This window comes from Fusarium sambucinum, chromosome I (assembly GCF_050947815.1).
Source record: "Fusarium sambucinum isolate potato_lamoka chromosome I, whole genome shotgun sequence".
In the NCBI taxonomy this organism is placed as follows: Eukaryota; Fungi; Ascomycota; class Sordariomycetes; order Hypocreales; family Nectriaceae; genus Fusarium; species Fusarium sambucinum.
In genome coordinates this window covers 8306872-8325683 of record NC_139294.1, presented here as the reverse complement: position 1 = coordinate 8325683, position 18812 = coordinate 8306872, and the positions used below count along the sequence as shown (strand labels likewise).

The window sequence follows — 18812 nt, the reverse complement described above, 5'->3', positions numbered from 1 at the left end:
ACCAGCCCTGCATGCTCTGCCCTGTTTCTTGGCATTACCCCAGAAAGTAGGTATTATTAGGGTCTTCTATCACTTACACCATCGTGAACCAAAGTACGGTAAGTAACACGATGAAGAATGGTCTGACCCGGGAGGCACTTTTGGTACGTGGCGGTCAAGTAGCTTGAAATTACGGATAGAATTTTCATTGCTTGTGCTATTGGACCAGTTGGTGTTCAGCCGGGGCTGTCATGTCATGCCCTACCAAGGTATCGTTCATCAGTAAAGACAGCATCAACACATCAAGATATTCAGCATCGCTGCGAGGTAGAATTGGAATTCATCAAGTACGATCACCCAAAAATGGATAAAACTCTTGGATCTATACAATCGACAGCTATCTGGCCTAGTCAGCATACTTGGAGAGCAAGTCGCATCTCTAGGGACTTGTTCGAGGCAATGAGGGCCAGGAATTGGAACAAGTGTACCACAACAAAAATGATTCCAAAGCTAAACACGGTCTATGTATACCAACACCAAGATGTTTCGGTTTCTTGCTAGTGATGAATTCTGTGAGAGCCGGCACGTGCCAACTTGGCCGTGGTATTCGCAACCCTCCAGATTTCGACATATCTCGAAGCCGCCGTGATCGTCTTCTCAATAATTTTGAGTTGACTTTGTTAAGAGACTGTTGGTACAAAGTAGCCGAAGCCACTGACTACGTCCACGTGTTGGGCTTCGTATACAACATTGACCGGTCTGAGACTGTTGTTCGCTTCGAAGTCCAGAACCAGACTAGTTCTTTGGTGTTCTTTGTTGGCTTTGCTCAAGGTCGAGCGGATGGAGTCTGAGCGGCGTGATGAGGATGTTGCAGAAGGGACTTGACAGACACCCATCCCTAAAAGGCGCAACAGGTGCGTTTCCTTGGTTTAGTACGCAATGAGTTGTGCGTATCTGAGCGAATAATATTCGGAAGCTAGGCATAGCTTAACCTGTCGAGTAATGTACAACAGATTCTTCAGCGACTGTCTAGACACATTCTACGTAATATTCAAAACTTCAATCAGGTTGATGGCTGGCACAAGTTATATTGACGATGTAATCTTACTTCGTTAGGATCATGATATTGATTAAATGACTTTTGATTCCTTTTATTCTTCATAGCCTTTTCAAAGGCCCTCGTACCTCTAGGAGGAAGTCCCATATCTCTGCCGCACATACAGCCAAACCTGAGAAATTCTCAGGCTCTTGCACGAGCATCACCAACTCCGAGACGCCTTTGCCATGCCATGCATCCAATCAAGTTGGCCTGCATAACCCCAGGTAATGATTCTCCTGGCCCTGGGCCGTTGTGGAGTGCTCAGCCTCAGCGCTTTATGCGCTGTCAAGGCTCGGTTCGAAGACCCCACGAATTTTTGAGAAAAAGTGACTAGCCAGTTCCCTCTAAAACACCTCAGTTATAGGTGCGGGACAGATTTCGGAGATACCAGTCCACAAGCTTTCGTCCCACCTTGGCCTCCGAGATATGAATAAGGTCCTGTAAAATAGTTAGTCAAATATCCAAACTTTGTTCTAGGGTGATAACTTACGCCTTGGAGAGCATAGTCAAGGTCGCTAACATTGACAAGCTCGCCGTCAAGCAGACCCTGGTCCTGCCAGCGCAATTGCTTAGTTCGCTGCTTAGTAACCAGGAGCCATGATCGAAGCTCCTCGGGCTTCACCTCGAGGAAACCAGCAAGCTTGTTGAGGTCCATGGTGGTGTAAAGGCGGAGGTAAGACTTGATGGTAGGGCTCCACATGTTGGTCTTGACCTCGTCCATGAAGACAGCGAGGTGGTGCTCGACGGGGTCGATGTTGGCCTCGGGGTTCTCAAAGTCTGGGGGAACGGGGGAGATGAACTTGGGGCACGCTGTGCGGAAGAGCTCCTCAAAGATGGGGAGGGACTCAGGTCCACCGCGCTGGAGCTTGAGAAGCTGGTCGCCGTACTTCTCACGGAGGGCGCTGTGGATGGTGTCGTCCAGGCGAGTAGGCTGGAAAGCGACACAAATGGCGATGAGAGCATACATCTGCTCGTTCTTCTTGGTGATAGAGTCGTACTGGGCGCTCTTCTGGAAGTTCTTGGTCCTTGAGACGTAGATGAGGATGTGGCTGAACATGCGGATGGCATCGGCGTAGCGGTGCTGCATCATGTAAGAGAAACCAACATAGTAGTAGGTGGTGAAGTGGGCAGCCATGACACGGGCGAACATGGCCTTCTTATTAAGCTCAATGTCGTCGAGTGTCTTGAGTGCCAGGCTAAAGTCACCAAGGAGACAGTGGACTCGGAGAAGACCAATGATGGAGAAGTAACCCAACATCTTGTAAAGGTTCTTGTTGCCGTATTCGCCGGCAACAGCTGCAGGGTCCTCTCCACGCTTCATGGCACCGAGCTGCTCGGTGATCTGAGATCGCTGGATGAGAGAGTACAGAACGTTGAGAACGCTGTAGCAGCCCCAGGTGTTGGGGTTCTCACGGAGAGCCTGACGCTCCTCCTCGTTGGTTGTTTGGCGGGCAATTCGCATTCGGTACGAGGAGAAAGAGTTGAACTGGTAGATGAACTCATCGATAACATCCCATGCCCAATAGTACTACAAGCATATGCATTAGCCCAATCCGACCCAATATATACAGCTCCGGGGAAGACCAACAGAAGGGGGCTCGAGATCAACGGGTCCCTCGGAGTTCAGGATGAAATGGAACAAGCTGCAGTAGGCATCGTAGCTCTGGAACTTGGCCTCGAGAGGCGCCTGGAAGTCGAGAGGCTGAGCAGCCTGGACAAGTCGGCTCTGGATGTCATCGGTCTGCTGGGCGAGGTTCAGGGAGGTGGTACGGCTGAGATCATCACCATCCTCATACTGAACTTGCTCCTTGTACTCGGCCACAAGAGCCTCCTCCTCGACGTCGCTGTCGTCATCGATGGCGCGGGCCGGAGCCACGCCGTTTTGGTAAGTAGCCATCGTGTCGTTTATATTGTCCGAGTCGAGTCGCGCGTCGTCTCGCTCGTCTCGTCCAGTCGTCACGGTGAAGGGGGGGGTCAAATTTTATCAAAAGCGATTTTTTTGGTGAACTAAGGTAGGGCTTCTGTTTGGCGCGCGGGGTCGGACGCTTAGTCATACGATTTTGAGTGGGGGGGGAAGGATGGGATGCGGCGACATCAACCTTCAAGGATTCGCCTTTCGAGGTTCAACTATTATTGCCGGATAAGGAAGAGGAGCTTTGATGTTCATCAGCCTTTTTTTTTTAGTATGTATGAGTCATTCTTAGTCGATTTGCAGATATATCGACAAAAAATCATGCATGATAAAAAAGTGAATTTGCTGACCATGGGTGTTTGGTTTCTGATTAGATTAGTCACATTATAAGAGTAACAGCAGGAAAACCATAGCATTCACAACTACCGGTTACCTATTTAAAGGGCGACAAAGTGTCTATCTATCTATCTCGTTCTGGTTGGCACAAAAGACGCTTTCTCCCCATATCCATATTTAGAGCTTTTTTTTTTCACTTGGGCCATTTTTACATTCCTACTTTGAACCCCACCATCGTCACCTACCCTACCTACCTACCGTTACTTACCCAAATCACTGTCGTCATAATGCCTGTTGTCACCCCAGACAAGCTGGCAAGTCTGCAAAGACAATCCGGTGATATTCGAAATGTGAGTCCATCTTGGAATGATAAAAAATACTCATACTAATAGCTTGTAGATTTGCATCTTGGCCCACGTTGACCATGGCAAAACTTCACTTACTGATGCTCTGCTCGCCACAAATGGCATCATCTCACCAAAGCTGGCGGGAAAGATTCGATACCTTGACTCCAGACCTGATGAGCAGACTCGAGGAATCACAATGGAATCGTCCGCCATCTCACTTTACTTTGCCATGCGTCGGAAAGCAGCCCCCGACGCTGAGCCTGAGGATAAGGAGTACCTCGTCAACCTGATTGATTCACCAGGGCACATCGATTTCAGTTCAGAAGTTTCAACAGCCTCAAGGCTGTGTGATGGCGCTGTTGTGCTTGTAGATGCCGTTGAGGGAGTTTGCAGTCAAACAGTCACTGTGCTTCGTCAGACATGGACCGAAAAGTTAAAGCCTCTTCTCGTCATTAATAAGATCGATCGACTCGTCACAGAACTTAAGATGACACCTGGAGAGGCATACATCCATTTGAACAAGCTCCTGGAACAAGTAAACGCTGTTCTGGGAAGCTTTTTCCAGGGCGAACGTATGGAAGAGGATCTTAACTGGAGAGAGAGAATGGAGGAGCGAGTCAACGCAGCGACAGCAGCCAAGGAATCAGCCATTTCTGATCAGGTCAGCGATTCAGGAGAAATCCACTTTGAGGAGAGAGACGACGAGGACATTTACTTTGCTCCCGAGAAGAACAATGTTATTTTCAGCAGCGCCATCGACGGCTGGGCCTTTACTTGCAGACAATTCGCTGCCATGTATGAGAAGAAGCTGGGCATTAAGCGTGGAATCTTGGAAAAGGTCCTATGGGGCAACTTCTATTTGGACCCCAAGACGAAAAAGATCTTGGGCCCCAAGCATTTGAAAGGAAGGAACCTGAAGCCTCTGTTTGTGCAGTTGGTGCTTGAGCCAGTATGGACAGTATACCAGGCAACAGTAGGAGGTGACAATGGCCAAGGAGATAGGGAACTGCTAGAAAAGGTTACCAAATCTCTCGGCATCAAGATCACTCCTCACATGCTCAAGTCTCGCGACCAGAAGCTCCTCATGAACACTGTCTTCGCAGGCTGGCTTCCTCTATCAACGGCGCTGCTGGTTTCCGTTATTGAGTCCCTTCCATCACCTCCAGCTGCTCAGGCTGCACGACTTCCCGAAATGCTGGAGGAATCTCCAGGAGCTGACCATATTGATCAAACTATCAAGGACTCCATGATTTCTTTCAAGCACGAAAAGTCCGATCCTGTCGTTGCCTACGTCAGTAAAATGGTGTCGATTCCCGAGAGTGAACTTCCTGAGAACAAACGACGTGCTGGGACTCAGATGAGCGGCGAAGAGGCTCGAGAACTTGCACGCAAGAAGAGAGCCGAGGCAGCCAGAGCTCAGGCCGCGGCTGGTGAAAACGGCACGGACAGCATGGTGACTTCAATGGATGCCATCAATCTTGATGACTATGCTCCCGAGCTGGAAGAGAAGAAGGTCGACCCCGAGCACCTCATCGGATTTGCTCGTATCTACTCGGGAACATTGTCTGTTGGTGATAAGCTCTACGTTATCCCTCCCAAATGGTCACCCGCTGAGCCCAATGCTGAGCCCGCGCCTCAAGAAGTTACTGTCACTGCGCTTTACATGCTGATGGGACGAAACCTGGAGGCACTCGAATCAGTTCCTGCCGGCTGTGTCTTTGGTATTGGTGGTCTGGAGGGCAAGATTCTGAAGTCTGGAACATTGTGCAGTCGTCGTGAAGGCGCTGTCAACCTTGCAGGTGTCACCATGCTGGGCAAGCCCATCGTTCGTGTTGCACTTGAGCCTGTAAACCCTGCCGATCTTGACAAAATGATTCAAGGTTTGAAGCTTCTCGTGCAAAGCGACCCCTGTGCGGAGTATGAGCTTCTGTCCAGCGGCGAGCATGTCTTGTTGACTGCTGGTGAATTGCATCTTGAACGATGCTTGACTGATCTGCAGGAGCGATTTGCCCTCTGTGAGATTCAACCCGGTGCTCCAATTGTCCCCTACCGGGAGACAATTGTCCGAGCAGAAGAGATGCGGCCGCCAGTGAACAAGGAGCTGGGACGTGGTGCAGTTGTTGCCACAACCAGCTCCAAGCAAGTCACGATAACCCTCCGTGTACTACCAATCCCTGAAAAGGTCACCGATTTCTTGGTGAAGAACGGTGATGCAGTCAAGAAAGTCTATGACCGTAAGGCGGAGGCGGGAGAGGAAGGCGAAGAAATCGTTGCCGAAGCTGAAGTTGCAGCAGGCAACACCCTGTCTGTGGAGGACTTTAAAAAGCAACTTAAGGAGAAGCTAGAGAAGGGCAAGGGCAAGGAGGTCTGGAAGGACTGCATTGACAAAATTGTGGCTTTCGGACCCCGACGAACCGGACCTAATCTCCTTATCGATTCTACTGCGGATGGTATCTTTGCCAGGGCTTTTGCTCCCGAGATGGCTGTTGAGACCGCTCCTCGCGCAGATGAATCTCTTCACCCTAGTCATCTGACTGACAAGATCTCCTACGCCTTCCAGCTTGCTTCAGCTCAAGGTCCTCTGTGCAATGAGCCTATTCAAGGCGTTGCTGTTTTTGTCGAGGATGTTACTCTCAACCTCGCCGAAGACGATTCCTCAGCTCGTGATAAGCTCGGACGTCTGACGGGCGAAATTATCAGGACTTTCCAATCCTCCCTCCGCGCGGGATTCCTGGATTGGTCCCCCCGTCTTATGCTTGCTATGTACAGTGTCGAGATCCAAGCGTCCACCGAGGTCCTCGGTCGTGTATATGACGTTCTGACTCGCCGTCGCGGCCGCGTCAACGCCGAGCTGATGAAAGAGGGCACACCATTCTTTACAATCCAAGCCCTGGTCCCTGTGGCCGAGAGTTTTGGTTTTGCGGACGAGATGCGCAAGCGTACCAGTGGCGCAGCCCAGCCGCAGCTTATTTTTGCGGGATTCGAGATCCTAGATGAAGATCCCTTCTGGGTCCCCTTCACGGAAGACGATCTGGAGGACCTTGGCGAGTTTGGTGACAAGGAGAACGTGGCTAAGCGTTACATGGATGGTGTAAGGAGGAAGAAGGGGTTGCTTGTCGAGGGAAGAAATGTGGCTACGGACGCAGAGAAGCAAAAGACGCTGAAGAGGTAGACAGCCAGTCAAATAAGAAGGAATAAAATTATGCATTCATGCTTCAGGTCAGGTACCAGACCGCCAGTGGGGAGGTTTCATCAGCTGCAGGTGTTCTACTGTGGCCATGAACGACGGATCTCGGCGACCCTCTTCCGGGCATGAACACGTCGTATCGCTCCCGGGTATCACGATGAGTTTTCAAGATTCGTCATTCTGGTGGAATGATGTACCTTGATATCTTCCACTAACCTTGATTAACTCGGGCATCGAGATGTTCTCATCAAACCCCCCTCGTCGAGATCAGCGATGACCATCAACTGTCTTCAAAACCTTGGAGGGTTTCTGTAACTTCCAAGTTTTTCATCTGCATGGCTTGATCCACGCTGTCATTGAATTCTGACTCGATTGATGCCTTACCCTACAATATAACAATCCCCCACTCTCATCTTATTGTATTCAAGACACATCTTACACGTTGTACACGTTTTGCGGTGTCTTACCACCGGGTCGGATCTGGTCCCTCGCATCTCGAACTCTAACAGTGGCTGAGCTGAGCCTCTCAATCTCCCAAATCTCATCCGCTTCTGCTTCCGAATCTACGAATTATGATGAGCTATTTATGCAGAGCTTCCTATTTGCTAATATTCATGAGCTGAAACTTGTCCAAAGGGGCTTCCTCGTCTCTGTATGGCTGAGTTGAATCTGTCTCTCTCCACCATCTGATCTAGAACTTACTACATAGAGTGACATGTCAACTGCGGAAAGAGAAATCATCATATTTTGTCCCTAACTTGTCTCGCTTGTCTTAGACAAGCGCTCGGCACTTTCTCCACGATTTCGGCAGCTAAGGAGAAGCCGTGCATCCCCGGTGGATTCTTGTTTGCTTCTGCTGGGATTCCTCCCCTGCCATGAAACAGGGCGGCCCGTTCAACCTTTCCCTGTTGGGGATGAAGCCATATGAGAGATCCTTCTGGGCGGCCGATTTTATTTGTTTTTTACCAGGTACGAGAGTAAAATTCTTTTTTTTCCGCGGATGGAGTCGATGTGAGGGAGAGACCTGTGGGGGGTTGGACTAAGAAACAATTGGAGCTTTGGCTCCTATCCTACTAATGTGAGGGTGTTCTTTTCTTTCGTTGAAGCTGAGCACTAAAAGGAAACCAAGAAAAGGGAAGAATAGAAAAAGGAACTAAAGCTAAACGCACAATCCCAGTGGCGGGTTGGGTTGTTGGTCATATATCGCAGAGTTCCCCTCTATTCCCGAGGATCCGGGTTTGATCTTCAACTAACTTAGACGTTCATTGCCTTGTGTTACAGGTCGTTCAGCATGGAGCCCAGGACATCTCTTGCAGGAAATGTTGGGGAAATGACAGACCTCAGGTCTTACAACATCGAGGCCTTTACGTTACTTGGCATAGCCATGTTGGTCACAGCCTTGAGATGTGGTGTGCGTATCAGCACGGTTGGATGCAAGAACCTGTGGGCAGATGATTATCTCGTAATCTTGGCTGCTGTAAGTTTGCAAGGCTTGTCAGTCACCTGGTATGTACTAACCGTGCCAGGGAATCTATGCTATAGAGACAGGTTTGGCATATTCAGTTGGCAACGTTGCCTTTGGACTGGCCAACAACTCCATCACGGACGAGCGGCGGGCTTCTTTACAACCTGACGATCCCGAGTACCAGATTCGGTAGGCTACTGCTGTGTAGACCTTGCTGTATAAGGATACTGACAGCCCTTTCCAGTGTACTAGGTTCCAAGATCCAACTCGCTCTCTGGGCAACCTATTCCTCACTTCTATGGATCCTCAAGGCATCCATGTGTACCTTCTACTATCGCTTAACAAAGGACCTTGAAGGATATCGAACCCGTGTCATGATCGGCTTTGGTTTGATCATTACATCTTTCGTGGTTGTACAGATGAACCTGCTACTAAGCTGCAGCCCTTTCAGCCAGTGGTGGCAGATCTTCCCAGACCCAGGTGCCTTCTGCCACGCTGCCATCTCACCCAGTCTGATATGGACAGGCCTTTCTTTCAATCTCATCACAGACTTTTACCTTATTATGATTCCAATGCCTATGCTTTGGAAGGCTGCTATGCCTTGGCCTCAAAAGGTCGGTCTAATTACGCTCTTCAGCTGTGGTTTGTTTGTCACCATGGCTGCCGTCCTTCGAGTTGTGCTCCTTGTCTCCGTAAGTATACCGCATGCCCTTTATTACAATCATCTAATCGTGTCAAGGACCCTCTCAATGGACCTCAGCTTGCTGCTTCTTGGGCAGTCCGCGAAACCTTTGTGGCTATCATGACCACGAACATCCCTATGCTGTTTCCGAGCTTCAAGAAATGGGCGGTTCCCATCGTCGAAAGAGCTGGTTCATCACTCAGCCTCAACCGTTCTCCTTTGAGCACCATCACCGACTCGAGGTTCTCTGGAGCTTTGTCTCTGGACGTTTGGAAACGGAGAACACGAGAAACATTTCGCTTTTCAACCAGTGGCCCTACCTCACCCACCATCAGAAAGAGCGATATCACAGTGGGCTTCCCTTACGCCATGTGGGATTCGCCCGTGACAACGCCTGAGAAGTCCAAGACCAGATCTTCTATCATGATTCAGCCTCTTGCTTGCCATCCTGTCCGTACCATGGTTTGTGTCGAGGCAGTTCGCGCAGATCAACGGTTGAGCACCACAAGCGACACAAGCGAGGCTTCCACGGTATCTTGGGCAGAAACATTGGTCAACTCCCCTCGACCACAGAGATCCGAAATTATTCTTCCACGTGTCCACCAAGATGGATACAGCAAATTTGTCTAACGCCTTTGTAATGAGTATCGATAATTTCCTTTGTAACCTTATATGATGGATAGTATGACAAAGACGATGACGCCTTGTCACCGATTTACATGATACACGAATTCACGTTAATAAAAATAGATAAAAAGCTATAGATCTGCATATAGGTCGGACATTGGGTCTTTTGGGTTTATTCTGCTATCAGTTATCTCGGAGTGTTCTTGGAGTGTGTTGGATGGCCGGTTGTGTTTCAACTAACAAATTATTACTTTGTCATATTCATTCACTGTATTTATATATAAATAGAAAAACAAAGAATTGTTTCTGTCGTCCGATGTACTATAAAGATTCTTTCTGCGTCGCTTCTTCTTTGATGAAATTAAATGGTGCCAAATCTGATGCGGAACACACGAATCTTGATGGTGAGTCTTTGTTATTCCTATATACTGGTGATTCTAGTTCTCGGACATAGACATCTATTCCTGGGCTCGAGGCCATGAAAGAATACACAAAAAACGGCTTCATGTTCGAATCTAGGCTTTTTTCAGAGTCAGTAGGCAGTGAATATGTGCTCGAGTATCAAAGCCTCTCATCACAAAGAACCTTAAAGGCTTCTCCTTGATCATTTAGTATATAAGAGGTTCAACATTTCTTGGGAAGCTATCTATACAAACACAAACTCTAAGCACAATTCGTTCAAGCAAACAAAATCAACACACTGAAAATCATACACCATGGCTTACACACGCTCTAGAAGAAAAGCTGCAACTCCTGTTCCAACAAGTCCCAGTTCGCCAACAAGCACCGTCAGACAAGAGTCACCCTTACAGACACCGGAACCACTAGCTCGGCCACTCAAGAGGAAGCGGAACAGGGATGTTGACGACAGTACAGTTCCGTTGAAGCTCAGAAAAAAGAGCACAGCGCCACCGGAGACCTCTCAAACTCGAACTCGACTGTCCAAGACAGATTCAGAATCGGATCCCAGCTCTCGTAATTCTCAAGGCCCTACTGGTCCAGATGCTGCGATTAGCGAAGAAAACGAATCCGGAAACGGACAACACCCTGCCTATGCCCATGTTCACAAACTGTTCAAACATGATGTTGTAGCAAAAGATGCGTCTGATGCCAATCAACACACAGACGTCGAATACTTCCAGGCCTTTCCCCACGACCCACAATCAACACTTTGCGTTGAGCACTTTCTTTCTCTTGCAGAAAAGTGGTACTGGAATCGCAAGCCCACAGTGCATTCTCAGCTGGCGGCTATTCCCAGAGACACGACGACCGTGCCTGACTTTTCAAATTTGGCTCTGCCTGTCTGTGAAGAAACATGGACTATCAAGGATTTCCAAAGCTTCAAAGATGAACTGAGTGAAAAGATCACAAACACCACCAAGTCAGCATATATCAGAGAGTACTACCGAGTGGCACACCTTACTGGATGCAAGCCCAGATGCGAGATTTTCGACACATCAGCTGTTGCTTGCTGTTCTATGTGCGCTCAGTCCCCGGATTTTCAACCTCCTGCCGACGGTACTCACGACACCTTTTGGGACATGCAATCCTTTGAAGATTTCATGGCCAATGATGACAGAATGATTCGTGAGACAACTGACGAATGCAAAAGTCCCGTTCCGGTGATACCTCAAGGACTCGATGAGGAGATGAAAGACGAGTACAAAACTTTTCTTTTGACTCAAGGAATCGATCTGGAGAGTCCTCGCATCAAATGCGATCATGAAACATCCGTTACTATTCTAGGAACCGATGATTCTTACACCGAATGTGAGGATTGTGGTCGCAGACGACGGGTCAGCTCCAGTCGACTTCGTACAAGAAAGTATGCGATCGAAATAGGAGGTGTTAACAAGGTTTCCTGTCAAAGTTGCTCCAGAAAATCGCATGACAATGAACAGCAAGGTCATGCATATAGATGTCGGTGGGATTCACATTGTTGTCGACCATTGCAAGGCGCCCCTGATCAGGTTTCGGTAAGTTCAAAAGATGAGATTTTGTCTGTTTATGCAAAGTGCTAACTGCTTTTTGTTTAGGTCAACTCATTTCTCTCAAGCTCATGAAAAGTACGGTTTCGATTATCATGATCAAGGCGAAATTGAAGTGTTTGACATGCCAGAGCCAGACAACGTGTACTCGAGAACAGGCGCTTTCAACCCGACTTTTTGCAGCCGTTCTTTTGAGGATTGTGCTTGCGACTAGAGGATGGTGGGATCACAGACTGTGAAGATTGGAGGAACGAATTGATAAAAGACATGAGCAAAGACAAAGAAATGCTTCTTACACACGGGAAGCATTTAGAGTATGCCAGCAAAAGGTAAGTATACATATGTAAGTAAGACTATATAGACTGTACTATAACAAAAAAGAGAAGATCATTTCCCATTTACTGCCTTATTCTAGGCATCGAAACCACTAATGTGAGATGCAACTACAAAATCCTGCTTTTTATCATGATAGACTTAGGGTAAGCAGCTGCGGCTGAAAGGGAAAGCTTCCACGTGCCCGATGTGACCCACCTCGAGAATTTAGACCAGTCAAAACCCTTCTTTCAAGGCAAACAAATTCAGGGCAGCAGGCATCTATTATCTCCATGGGTACCTAGGTATCTATAACAGCGGGGGGCCAATTGCCTAGCGGCCTCCGCCAGACCCGAGTTCAGGGGACCAAGAGAACTGGGCCTGGGCTGGACCTCCTGCAGCGTGCATGCCCTGGCCCCTGCCCCCCATAATCATAATCATAACCCATGGAACTCAAGGCAGCTGATGTAACTCCACTCGTTGAGAAAAAAAGGCAGCCATTCAGCCATCATTTCGTGGTGGATTAACCTGCACCTATTAGCCAACTTCGCCTCGCAACTTGGACTCTGCCTCTCCATCCATTACTCTCTGTAGTACTAATCTTTTGTGCCACGATGCTATACTGAACGAAGAAGGCTCAGTCACGAGAACAACCACAAATTCGCTACCCAACTTCGCCTACTCTTTTAGAAACTGCCAACTTCGCTTCTCACCTTCCTTTCTCTTCTTTTATTATTACCCTCTTCTTAATCTACCTTCTAGTCCCACTCGTTGCGCGACATTGCCGACGCCCCCGAGTTACGACACGCACGCCACCGCGAACCCCTCCATCCCTGACACAATCTCAAGGCTGACCCCGTCTTTACACCTTACGATACCTTGACCTTCATTCACCAGGACTACCTAGCCAGCCTGCTAATACTACACGATGCGTCTGTTCGGTGGAAAGAACAACAAGTACAAGGTCGACCCTCCCAAAATCAGGATCGAAAAGGTTGTCGTCGACCGACCTGCTCAGAAGCCTAAGCCCAAACCGAATCCTGCCCTCAGTGGCTCAGCATCGCGCTCCTCATCTTCTCACCGTCCTTCTCCGAAACCTCTGGCACGTCAAACTAGTCACTCGCCGTACCCCTCCTCATCCGATGAGAAGCGTCTGGAACGTAAGCGCAAGGCCCCCTCTGTGTCGCGTAAATCACCAGCGAGCGATCGTATCGAATTCGACAAAGACAGCGATGGCGAAGATGACGGATGGATGACTCTTGACACAAAAAGACAGCGAAAGGGCACAGAAGATAGTGGCTTCGTCGACCCCAACCGGAAGCTGAGGAATGTAAGGGCCTTCGAAGAGCGCATGGAAAGCCGAAGGTTCATTCATGCCGTGGATGTGGCATCGCTTGAGCACAAATGCGTACCTGTGATGGGTGCTCAAAAGGACGAGGTCGCTATTAAACTGCAATATCCTAGCTTGCAACCCCGCGAGAAGTGAGTTCACTTGGTTATTCACGCCCAGAATATTGAGCTGACATTATTACAGATACGAGCTAGTATGGGGAAAAGACAAAATCGATGCCGTTGAAGCAAGCATCAAGGTAGTTCGCCATGTAGCCGAGACATACCTCACCGAAGAGGAAGCCGAGCCCTTTACAAATCCAAACGGCGGCATCATTCGAAGGCTAGAAAAGGCTTCCAACAGAAACATTCAGGACTTGATGGGTTTCAAGGCCGCTTTGCGCGAGTACAACGAGAAGCTCCGCGCTTTAGTCGACGATGGTGTAATTGCCAAAAACCTCGATAAAATGCATGAGCTCCCTCAACATCTCGTGGCTTTCATACTTGATCAAATCTATGACCGGACAGTGGCTCTCAAGGTGGAACTTCTCTCCAAGTACGAGAACGGAACCGACTATGTCTATGGCGAACTTCTACACCCATTCATCTCCAAGGTCTTGGTAGAGCAAACTCGAATGACCTCTGGTCAGGTCTTTGTCGATTTGGGCTCAGGTGTCGGAAACGTGGTTTTGCAAGCGGCCCTCGAGATTGGTTGTGAAAGCTGGGGTTGTGAAATGATGGAGAATGCTTGCAACCTGGCCGAGGAACAGAAGAAGGAGTTTGATGCGCGTTGCATGTTGTGGGGAGTCCGACCAGGCAAGGTGCATCTCGAACGAGGCGATTTTCGCAAGAACGCACCCATCCACGAGGCACTCAAACGTGCGGACGTGGTCCTTGTCAACAACAAGGCCTTCACATCGCAGCTCAACGATGACCTGGTTCGAATGTTTCTCGACCTCAAGTCTGGCTGCAAGGTCGTGTCTCTCAAATCCTTTGTCGCCGAGAAGAGCAACAACCACAATATCAACGACGTTGGTAGCACCATCCTGGAGGTGGAAGAATGCATATACCCTGAGGGTTATGTGAGTTGGACTAATGCAGGAGGATCGTACTTCATTTCGACGCGAAAGTAGACTATAGAGCTTCGTCAGCATACAGTGGAAGAGTACGTTGTAAGAAAGATTGGGTTGGAAGATGGACATTATCAGCGATGGGTATGAGGATATGTTCGGACTCACAGGATACTCCATATAGTACTTTGTTTTTCGTGATATCGAGCGTTGTTCCTTAGACCGAGCTTTGGCTGTTTGCTGTTATTGTCTGACCGATAGTCGATCATCGTCCTTTTTCGAAGAGGGGCTCGTTGGCAAGATTCATGGCATCTGCTTCCTGTGCCATCCTTTTCATCCATCGGTCGACGAGCTCCTTGTTTTCCTTTTTGACTTTGTCTCTTTCCTTCTCGGCCATGGACATTTGGAGATTTAGTGCAATCATTTCATCTTGGACTTGCTAGTGTCGTTGTGAGTATAGAACTGACATTCGGGATGCAATACGCACCTCAATGAATTTGCGTTTTTCCCTCAGCTCATAGTCTCTGTCTTCAAGTCTAGTAGTAAGACTGTGTTTGTCGGCTGCGAGGTCTCTTATCGATCTTGTGTTCGCCTTGTGTTTGGATCGTAACTGCATCAACTCTTCCTCGCTTGCACGCAGTCGTTTCTCGGTGACGCCTTTTGATCGAAGAGCTTCAGCGAGGTCTTGTTTCAGCTGTGCGACACCTGGATCGTTTGTCGATGGCTCGGCCGGTCGCGCGGTCGACTTTCCGTTGGTTGTGACCAGGGTTTCTAGTCCATTTTTTTCAGCTTCGAGAGCAGATATGCGATCTGCCATCTGCGAGCCTTGTGATCATTGTTAGACTTATACAAGGTGTGACCGTTCCTCATGAGATGATGTCGCATAATGAGGGAGGGGTTTAGGTGGGGTTGATTTATACGAACATGTTTGAACCAGCTCCATGTTGACGGGGTTGTTGAGCTCTGCATCTTGGATGCCAGAAAGGTACTGGTCACGCCAGCTGGGCATTGCGAAGAACAAGGGTTCTGGATGAAATAATGGAGAATATCGGTGTTGATGGAAAAGTTAGATGAATGAGATCGAAATATGAGAGAGAGAATGACTTGCACCGCTCATTTGGAGGCTGCCATGTGAGATGATGCAACCTACCAACCAACAGCCAAAAGAAACCTAAAATTAGCGGGACAAGGAGCTACCCGACCGCTAATCCCAGCCGGAGAATAGCCGTATCATGGACGCCTAGCAACCTCCACTTACGTCGGAAGGTATGATGCAGCCAGCACCCAAGCTCCTTGCTCTCATACATTGATTGTACTTGCCCGTTGTAGTGCACACAGCTGAAGCATTATCTTCAGCTATAAGCACATTTTCTCATCACCACCACTTAAAAAAGGTTTGGTAACAACATGAGATAATCGCGAGATGGATACGCTTCACGCGAGAGCCGATTGGGAAAGTGTCGGGGACAGGTGGTTCCGCAAAACACAGCAGTATACAGCTGTATTCGACCAAGATCTCGACTTGGATAATTATGTCGTTGCTGGAGCTCCATATGCAGGAGCATTAGGTGAGTGATTATGCTACAAAGACACAGCATATCTCAGTTATCATGAACTGCTCACTTCTCATGATGAGTTCAAATTCCCAATAGATAGAGCTGACCAACCTCTTAGCACTGTGGCGCGACGATACAAAGCTCCTAGCATACCAACCGGGGCGGTCAGCAAAACCAGCAATCGACATTTACAGTCTTGCTGGAAAGAAGTTGCGCAGCATTCCTTGGGACAATGGCACCATCAAAGGACTCGGATGGTCTGAGGATGAGACTTTACTAGTTGTTACTGCTGATGGTAATGTCCGTTGTTATGATTTACAAGGCGAATTCACACAGTTCTCTCTCGGCCATGGCGCCGACAACTATAGTGTTGAATCGTGCCGGTATGTCTGCAAACTATTTCTGCCCCGGATCTATGACTAACAGGATACAGCTTCTACGACCATGGCATGGTAGCACTCCTAGGAAATAACACCCTCATAACAGTCTCGTCCTATACCGAGCCCCGACCTAAGGCTCTTGCACAGACACCAGAAGGGGAAATCAACGCATGGTCAATCATCTCACCAAACTACACATTATCCAGGTCTGTTGAGGTCTTACTGGGTGTCGGCAAGACGGTCTACGTCGTCGATGCCACGGATTGCGAAGATCGCTTTCTCGATATTGGACCTTTCAGTCATATCAGCGTCTCACCAGATGGACGCTACGTGAATCTCTATGCTATGAACGGCAAAGCTCATGTTATCTCGAGTGATTTCCAGGAGCGATTGTTTGAACACGACTCGAATTCACAGACATCCCCTTTATATGTTGAATGGTGTGGTTCTGACGCCCTTATTGCTTGGGAAGATGAGGTGCACATTATTGGACCTGGCGATTCTTCCTCATCATATATCTACGATAGCACACGAGTACATGTCGTTTCCGGTATGTAACTTTGTCTCATCTGGATCACTATCTAACATCCTGCAGAGCACGATGGTGCCCGCTTAATTACGAATGACTTTTGCGAGTTCTTGGAGAGAGTTCCACGAGACACTCTTGAAGTCTTTGGTCAATCTTCAGATTCGTCCCCAGCCTCGATTTTGCTGGATGCCGTAGGCCAGCTTGAACTTCAGTCTCCAAAGGCTGATGATTACATCCAATTAATAAGACCCAACCTTACAGGAGCCGTGGACACCTGTGTCAACGCGGCTGGACGCGAGTTTGATACGCACTGGCAGAAACGTCTGCTCAAGGCCGCCTCGTTTGGAAAGTCCGTGCTTGATATTTACAACAGCGATGAATTTGTTGACATGTGCGAGACCTTGCGTGTACTGAACGCTGTCAGATATTACGAAGTTGGAATGCCTCTATCATTTGAGCAGTACCATCGCTTGACGCCAGAGGCTCTCATCCGGAGACTGCTCAACCGACACGAGTATCTTCTCGCCTTGAAGATTGCGGGTTATCTCAAGCTTCCCACAGATCGAATCTATGTGCACTGGGCGTCGAGCAAGGTTCGCGTGGGAGGCGAGGACGACGACACCATTTGCCGCTCAATCGTGGAGAGACTGTCCGGCAAGCCTGGAATATCATTTGAAGAGATTGCGCGAGCAGCGTATCAAGAAGGAAAGGGACGGCTTGCAACAGAACTCCTTAATCATGAGCCTCGCGGTGGTAAACAAGTTCCGCTCCTTCTTAACATGGAGGAGGATGAGCTTGCTCTTGACAAGGCAGTCGAAAGTGGCGACACAGACCTTATACTCTCAGTTCTGTTGCAATTAAGGAAAAAACTTCCTCTTGCTGCATTCTTCAGGGTCATCAACGCACGACCTGCGGCTACAGCCCTGGTAGAAGCTTTGGCCATGGAGGAAGGCGATAATACGCTGCTCAAAGACCTTTACTACCAAGACGACCGACGAACAGATGGTGCCAATGTCTTTATCCGGGAATCTCTCAAGCAGCCTGATGCCCGCACATCATCTGACAAGTTGACTCTGGCAGCAAAACTATTGGCTGACTCAAAGGAGTCCTCATTTGAGGTTCACGCCTTGAAGGAGGCCACCACTTTGCTTCGTATGCAGGAAGCTTTTGACCGGGACCTGACAGATACGTTTACGGGGCTAAGCGTTAACGAAACCATGTTTAAGCTTATTCGACTGGGCTATCACGGGCGGGCTAAGAAGATCCAAAGCGAGTTCAAGGTCCCTGAGAAAGTGGCGTGGTGGATTCGGTAAGTGGACCTTCTCTACAAGAGCTCCATGGTACCGGGTTATTTTCATCGACGACTAACCTTGTTCCTGCAGATTACGAGCACTAGTAGCCAAGAGAGACTGGAACGAGATTGAGGAGATCTCCAAGACAAGGAGAAGCCCCATTGGTTGGGAGGTGAGTTACTACATAGATTCATGGAGTGAGACTTGGGACTGACAGAACATAGCCCTTCTTCAACCTCACTTTACAAGCAGGCAATCCAAGGGTAGCATCGGTCTTTGTACCCAAATGCACAGGACTCGAAGCTGGTGAGACCATCACCATGTACGAGAAGTGCGGGATGCGTGTAAAGGCAGCGCAAGAAGCTGTGAGACTCAAGGATAGCGAGTCGTGGGCGAGGCTTCTTGAGGATGCAGGAAAGGGGTCGCAGGAGGGAAGAGAGATTGAGCGGCTAGGGCAGTCGGCCTTTAAGAAGTAGAGTGAAGCATACCTGTTTTCACTACAGTTTCACAATAAGCACATATTTAGACTTATTATAACCATGACGTCCATCTCTTACTACAATTAAACAAACAGGGATTCGAATTAAAATGAGTTCGACGCCTTGCACCTGTGCTAGTGGCTGCATAGTTGACGTTACCTAGTTAAATGTATGTGGAAAGGGTTTCCAAATCTTCTGAACCGTTTCTTGAGGCGTCAAAGTTGACCCCTTGAATAGATACAG

At 48.6% G+C, this 18812-nt stretch overlaps 7 protein-coding genes across 7 annotated transcripts; 5 read left to right on the top strand and 2 right to left on the bottom strand.

Annotated features, from left to right (window-relative positions):
* Positions 1 to 1432: 1432 nt before the first annotated feature.
* On the bottom strand, positions 1433 to 2975 carry FSST1_005449 (translation initiation factor 3 complex subunit L; the record flags this gene model as incomplete). The annotated part of the gene is made up of 3 exons (XM_083231725.1): positions 1433 to 1516; positions 1569 to 2606; positions 2667 to 2975. 3 exons carry the CDS (start codon positions 2973 to 2975, stop codon positions 1433 to 1435), a joined length of 1431 nt encoding a protein of 476 aa, XP_083088879.1.
* A 638-nt stretch (positions 2976 to 3613) lies between these two features.
* Positions 3614 to 6845, top strand: FSST1_005448 (GTPase RIA1; the record flags this gene model as incomplete). Its single annotated transcript, XM_083231724.1, has 2 exons — positions 3614 to 3676; positions 3726 to 6845. 2 exons carry the CDS (start codon positions 3614 to 3616, stop codon positions 6843 to 6845), a joined length of 3183 nt encoding a protein of 1060 aa, XP_083088878.1.
* A 1306-nt stretch (positions 6846 to 8151) lies between these two features.
* On the top strand, positions 8152 to 9637 carry FSST1_005447 (uncharacterized protein; the record flags this gene model as incomplete). Its single annotated transcript, XM_083231723.1, has 4 exons — positions 8152 to 8337; positions 8387 to 8514; positions 8570 to 9017; positions 9065 to 9637. 4 exons carry the CDS (start codon positions 8152 to 8154, stop codon positions 9635 to 9637), a joined length of 1335 nt encoding a protein of 444 aa, XP_083088877.1.
* Positions 9638 to 10350: 713 nt separating this feature from the next.
* Positions 10351 to 11836, top strand: FSST1_005446 (uncharacterized protein; the record flags this gene model as incomplete). The annotated part of the gene is made up of 3 exons (XM_083231722.1): positions 10351 to 11459; positions 11536 to 11610; positions 11671 to 11836. The coding sequence occupies 3 exons, from the start codon at positions 10351 to 10353 to the stop codon at positions 11834 to 11836; spliced, it is 1350 nt and encodes a 449-aa protein (XP_083088876.1).
* A 1026-nt stretch (positions 11837 to 12862) lies between these two features.
* Positions 12863 to 14396, top strand: FSST1_005445 (histone methyltransferase DOT1; the record flags this gene model as incomplete). Its single annotated transcript, XM_083231721.1, has 2 exons — positions 12863 to 13416; positions 13469 to 14396. The coding sequence occupies 2 exons, from the start codon at positions 12863 to 12865 to the stop codon at positions 14394 to 14396; spliced, it is 1482 nt and encodes a 493-aa protein (XP_083088875.1).
* Positions 14397 to 14598: 202 nt separating this feature from the next.
* FSST1_005444 (autophagy-related protein 16) lies at positions 14599 to 15342 on the bottom strand (the record flags this gene model as incomplete). Its single annotated transcript, XM_083231720.1, has 3 exons — positions 14599 to 14772; positions 14821 to 15158; positions 15258 to 15342. 3 exons carry the CDS (start codon positions 15340 to 15342, stop codon positions 14599 to 14601), a joined length of 597 nt encoding a protein of 198 aa, XP_083088874.1.
* A 414-nt stretch (positions 15343 to 15756) lies between these two features.
* FSST1_005443 (tethering complex subunit VPS16) lies at positions 15757 to 18566 on the top strand (the record flags this gene model as incomplete). Its single annotated transcript, XM_083231719.1, has 6 exons — positions 15757 to 15901; positions 16008 to 16272; positions 16323 to 16819; positions 16865 to 18107; positions 18181 to 18262; positions 18315 to 18566. The coding sequence occupies 6 exons, from the start codon at positions 15757 to 15759 to the stop codon at positions 18564 to 18566; spliced, it is 2484 nt and encodes an 827-aa protein (XP_083088873.1).
* Between the last annotated feature and the right edge of the window lie 246 nt (positions 18567 to 18812).